The 6,000-nt window shown below is 40.7% G+C and overlaps 1 protein-coding gene across 1 annotated transcript in view; it reads right to left on the bottom strand.

Moving 5' to 3' along the window:
• Nucleotides 1–2,403: 2,403 nt before the first annotated feature.
• The window catches only part of PsGEF (Protostome-specific GEF), a 188,682-nt gene continuing 185,085 nt past the window's right edge, over nt 2,404–6,000 (bottom strand). The window contains exon 21 of the mRNA XM_065236692.1: nt 2,404–4,276. Coding sequence (XP_065092764.1) covers nt 4,190–4,276 — 87 coding nt within the window. The 3' untranslated portion in view covers nt 2,404–4,189. The remainder of the gene's footprint in view (nt 4,277–6,000) is intronic.

Here is a 6,000-nt window from a genome sequence, read left to right as displayed (position 1 = left end):
TTAGGTAGTAGTAACACTTCCTTAAGCAAAAAGCAAATAGATCCGCACGGCAAGAGAGCACGATGCGGACTGTCTACAAGTTTGTGTGATTTGAAGTACAGACGACGTAGTGTCATTAAATGCCCTTTTAAAGTGAGTGGCAAACAAATTGCACTTTTCCAAAGCGGAGGTGACGACTTCATCACCCAGAAACATCTCAACGGGTAACCCATTCTCCTTCCGTTTAGAGTCAACAAATTTCCAAAAATGTCTTGGATGTCTGCGTAGATTTTCCTGAGTTCGTTTGCAGTAGCGTTTGTACAGATAACGGTTATACGTGAGATAATTGTTACTAGCACGTGCGAAATGTTGCTTGGAAAAAGGACAACGAGACTGGCAGTAGGTTCGGAGTGCTTTGGATCTTAGACGTTTGAGTAGTCGTAAATGTATATTTCCCCAAGGTGGTTTCGAAGATGGCTTCAAAAGCGGGATGATCGGCATCAAGAAAAGAGAGTGGTTCTACAGCTGCTTCAATCTGGCATCGAGAGAGCGTTCCTTCATTCACCAAAGCGAAATCCAAGATTCGCATGTTCTGATTAGTAATATAGTTAAATTGATACAGACCATGCAGATTGAAGCCATCGAGTAACGAGGCCCAAGCAACAGAGATGTGAGACTGCAATGCATTTACGGAAAGGCGATCGTTGCTTGGTGTGTTCCAGACAAGTCCCGATTGATTATAATCGCCAAGAAGAATAGCATGATCGTTATTCCCAAGGTGTGAATGTATCGCTTCGATATGGATATGGTTATTCATGCTACGTAAATCATTCTTGCGATCAGGTGGAAGATAAATTACACCAATACTAACTGAACATTGATACAGTTTCAACTTAACCCAAAGCTGTTCTAGAGAAACATTTACCGGAGTGGGATCAATGTACCCGTTGAAATTAGTCAAAATAGCGATCAACACTCCACCGCCACGTGATTTATGACTGTTAATATTGCTGCGATCTGTTCTGTAAACGGTGTAGGAATCTCCGAAAAGCTGTGGTAAAAATATTTTGTCATCAAGCCATGTTTCCGTAAGCACTATAACGTCATAATGACATGACGAAACAGCCAAGAAAACGTCGTCAATTTTCGTACGCACTCCTCGAACATTCTGGTAGTACACCCTTAGTTTGTTATTAGCATCTGAGACCGGTTCATTGCAAGCAAGTGTAACGGGAGGGGAGTAGGCACAGAAGAATCGTGCTGGAAATTTGATCTACTTGATTGTCGTGCAATACCATTCAGAGCTTCGGCTGGACATATACTATTTGTAGCGTTACCTGGACGAAGATCTGGAATGCCATCGAAATCAGTAGCGGAGTAAGAAGTCAGGAAGGATGCGCAAGCAGTGGCATTGGGTCCACTGGCTGGAAGGACTGCTGGTGCTGTTTGCTCTGGTTCGATGACCGGTAGCGGCTGAGCATCTGGGCGTGGTACAGTATCAACCACTCCATTCATAAAAGCGGCGCTGTCAATGCGACAGATTTCAGGAAGCGACAAAGCGGTAATATTATCGTACTTGCCTAGGTTAGCAACTTGGAAGACCCCCTCACCAACTCCACAACACTTATATACTCACTTATACAACCACAACAACTTTTAAGGGTGAATGACCTTAACTCGGTTGAAACTCCAAATTTAAAAAAAAAAACTAACGTTTAAGCGTTACGTGTTAAATGTGTTGTTGTCAATGACGGTGGATTTTCATCAGAGACATTGAAGCAGTTAACGATCAACAAGGCGAAGCAGTCTGCAGGAGACAGAACAGTCAATCTAAGCCTCCAAAAACGTCACAATCTACTTGAATTTACTCAATGTCTATTGACAGGGAGTATTCCATACACGCGACTCAGCCGTTGTTATCTGTTCGTCAGATAATTAAGAGCTAGATTTAGGAATTTGTTCGGCATCGGAAAAGGGAAGCCAATTGTGAATGGCACTTATCTCCTGGACAAACGGAGCCGGTTTTCAAGTACAATGTATCCCTAATCAATTAGCTTGCGCATCTTGATGCGGCCGTTCAAAGAACAGTCGAGTGCTTCGAATGATGTCAAGTTTAAAAATACGAAAACGCTCTCTCGATTGGTACCCATTTGCAATTCGAACTAAAGTTCAAGTGGGAATTCGATCGATCACGTTTGATGTTACCGTAATGTCCGGGTGTGAGAGCATCATACGGATTATACGCAAGGTTGAGGATTGGATAAGGATTGCCTTTACAGCTCTTTCTCTCGATTGTTGTTTTTCTATAGTTCTCGAGGGGAACATTATCCCAACCGTTCAGTGTCCCTCGTGACAGGTGAGTTATCAAAACAATTATATAGGTACCAGGAATAATGTGATCACATGAATTAACCGACAAAGCTCTTTTCGAGTAATGAAAGTGAAATTTATTTCTTTTTTTCCGCTGCTTCAACCGTATCAATGTAGAGAGTGCTTCTTTAGCTGTTGTTTAATGCTGTTTCCGCGCTAAGACTGATGTATTCCTGTTAGTGTTTTATTTTTTATTCATTTCTCGAAAATGTACAACTATGATCTCATAAGGCAAAATACTTGTTCTGTTTCAAAAAATCTTTCCTATAGTGCATTTTAAATGCATGAAATCTGCAGAATGTATGCTATTTACGTCTATGCGGGTGTGTTTGTGTGTGTGTTTGTCTGTTCTGTTGTATTCGAGTGGTCTTAAAATGTTCCAATTGGAGCTTGACAAAATTGCAGATATTTTGATTCGCTTATATGGCTCGTTAACCGTGAATGAATTTATTAAGCTATTCAATCTGTCTCCTGATGTATGTTTTCGATTTAGTGAGTATTTCATTTGCTATGAAAGAGACTGAATCATCTTTACAGTTCTGTTAGTAAAGCTGCTCGTTTTGGCGTTTTCCGTTATCTATTTTATTTAGTTCGACTCAACATGAAAACTTTAAAATGTATGTATTGGTTGAGATTTTTTTGAATTGATCATTTAAAAACTGGGACGTCTATTTACACGAGAGTGATGGAATAATTCGACGGAATCCGAAAAATCATGCTGGACGTTGTGAAATTCGAAACTGAGAAACTTTGGCATTATGTTTGCGGACTGGCTGTTGTATGCTTTCCCAATAAGAGCGGTGCTGTTTACACGTTACAAAAAAGTTAGGACGGGACCCGTTTTACTTACTGATGGCATCGAATTGACCTGTTCTGAAGTGCTACATCTAACAAAAACATAAAATCTTCTCTCCTTAAAGACATAACAGATCGTTTCGCTGCTACTGGGTACGTACTACACTAAAAACGCAGTCAAACTTGTTCACAAACTATTCGAAACGATTGCACCGGGAACTACTAACAATTGTATCATTCTTATTATCACTGTGGCGACAAAATCGTTCTCCTGTCATTGTTCTAATTTGATTTTAGCAAATAGTAACAAATTGTGTTCTTTAAAATTGTAGTTAAAAATATGTACACACTAGAGAACCGATTTATCGCTACACTATGGTATCATCAAAAATCTCACAAGGTTGGATTTAGTTTACTTAACTAATAAAGGAATAAAAGATTTTTTTTATTACCTACTATCACGAATTGATTCGCTTAATTGTTGTTATTCTTCTGCTGTCTACGCCAGTTTTGGGACCGTTTCCTGACAATGTTTACTGATCTACATCCTAATTATTGTGTTTTAGACTCCCACGTTTCAAATATTTGCCATTAAGTTATCGTTACTCCAACGTTGATTATCGGTTGTTACAAATTGCCAAATGTTACAGTAACAGTCGCCACTCCAAATCCAGCTACAGCTTGGAAGGCGGCTACTCTTAATCCATCGTTTGATAACTTTTTATTCCACTAATTACTACGTATAGAAAATAACAACACTCCGGACAGTATTTAGAGAGGGATACGAAGAAGACAATAATACCTCAAAACGAACAATTTCCTTGTCTCTAGTTTACTGTTTTCATATTACACTATCTATCGAACGAACTAATCTTAGATTCTGACAGTACGGGATATTAGCTAAAACTTGTTAGGTAGGTAGGTTTGCTTAACGTTTTCTTCTGCTCTGAAATCAATATTTGTGTCTAGGTCGTAAATCTTGCTGTCACTGGCTTCAGGTGGTTGGTTGCCGCTGGATCGAAGACAGTTCTTTTTCCGTAACTGTTCAAGTGCCATTGGCAGTGACTTCATGCAAACTGCCACGCCGTCGTTTGCTTAGTTGCTTACAAAACCGACGGTCAAGTGATTTGTCCTGGAAGGAAAATAATAAGTGTGTTTCAGTCAGAGCTGTCATCTGATCACTCAATGCGCGCAATAATGTACTGATTTTCTGAAATAAACAAAGTGAGGTCTATCACCCCGCGCAAGTGTAAGGCAGTGGAGAAGAGAAGACAGATACACACCCAGAAATAACGAAAGCTCAATGTGCCGGAGAGATCACGTCAATCGTATAGTTCTTGTTTCCACGTAGGAACGTTGACTCCTGGCCGCGGGGTATCCCAGTCGCGGAACAGGGAGAAGTGTCTAGAGTGACTAACAGTGAACTGACCGACATTGCCAAGTTGCTGGTGGTGGACAAGGTGCCGGGCTCGGATGGAATCCCGGTTGTGGCTCTGAGGGCGGCCAGTGCGGAAAATCCAGACTTCAGGTCTGTATTTCAGAACTGTCTGTACGTAGGCATCTTCCCAGTGGAAGCTGCAGAGGCTGGTGCTTCTCCCGAAGTCAGGAAAACCCCCTGGAGAACCGTCAGCATACAGGCCCATCTGTTTGCTGGACACCACTGGTAAACTGTTTGAGAGAGTCATCCTCAACACCGAAGGTGTAGACGGCCTGTCAAGCAGCCAGTACGGGTTCCGCAAAGGCAGATCTACAGTGCACAGTGGTCCAGATCGCAAAAATACATGGAAATTGGGTTTTCCGCAAAATCTACTGGTTGTAGCGTTTTGATGTCTTCGAAAGAATGGTTGGTAATAAAAAAGCGCATCTTTTCATTGGATCAGTCATTAGGGTGATTCAGTTTAAGGGTGACTTCAAAAATCAAACTAAGCTATGGCTTTTTTCCTTAAAAAATTACAATTTTCGAATTCAAATATCTCGAGTTAAAAAAATGATACCTCTACCATTTTTTTAAGCAAATATAAAACCAAATTTTGTCTTTCAATTACTTTCAACAGATTTGCAATTGGCTTGCGCGTTTTAAAGTTATATTAGTTTGAAAAAAACTTGTTTTAAACCTTAAAATAACTATATCTTTTGATTCAGTGGTCCAAACGTCATAATTAGGTGATCAAAATGTGTGTTCTAAAAGTGTTCTGAAGACTAGTTTTCTCTAAATACAAAGCAAAAAATGTTATGGTCAAAAAACTGTTTTTTCATGAATCACCCTAACCTTATAGTTGTTTCAGTTCGTAGACTGCGTAGATGATGAGATAAAAATTTGACGTCTTCGACAAAGTTGCTTGGTTTTGCATCTTCTACAACTTTGAAGCAGTAAAAAAAGTTCCCAAAAATTTCCCTGAAGAGTTAGATTTTTGAAGTCACCTCAAAACTGAATCACCCTAATGACTGATCCAATGAAAAGATGCGCTTTTTTATTACCAACCATTCTTTCGAAGACATCAAAACGCTACAACCAGTAGATTTTGCGAAAAACCCAATTTCCATGTATTTTTCCGCTCTGGATCACTGTGCAGTGGATGCCATGCGCGACGTCTTCCAGACGGCAGAGGTGATCCATCGGAAACAAAGGGGTATTCGTTACTGAGCGGTGGTAGTTCTAGACGTGAAGAACGCGTTCAACAGCGCGTGCTGGGGGGCGATAGCCCGCTCGCTAAACTAACTCCGAATCCCCGAAGGGCTGTACAAGATTCTGGAAAGCTACTTCCAGAATCGTGTGTTGAAGTATGACACAGAAGATGGCGAAAAATGCGTTAGAGTCACCGCAGGAGTGCCACAAGGCTCCATCCTGGGCCCGGT

Source organism: Ochlerotatus camptorhynchus, unplaced genomic scaffold, assembly GCF_037179485.1.
Source record: "Ochlerotatus camptorhynchus isolate MF236.1 unplaced genomic scaffold, CSIRO-AGI_Acam_v1.1 ptg000041l, whole genome shotgun sequence".
Taxonomy (NCBI): Eukaryota; Metazoa; Arthropoda; class Insecta; order Diptera; family Culicidae; genus Ochlerotatus; species Ochlerotatus camptorhynchus.
Note: the sequence above shows the minus strand (reverse complement) of the source record. Positions and strands in the feature narration are given on the sequence as shown.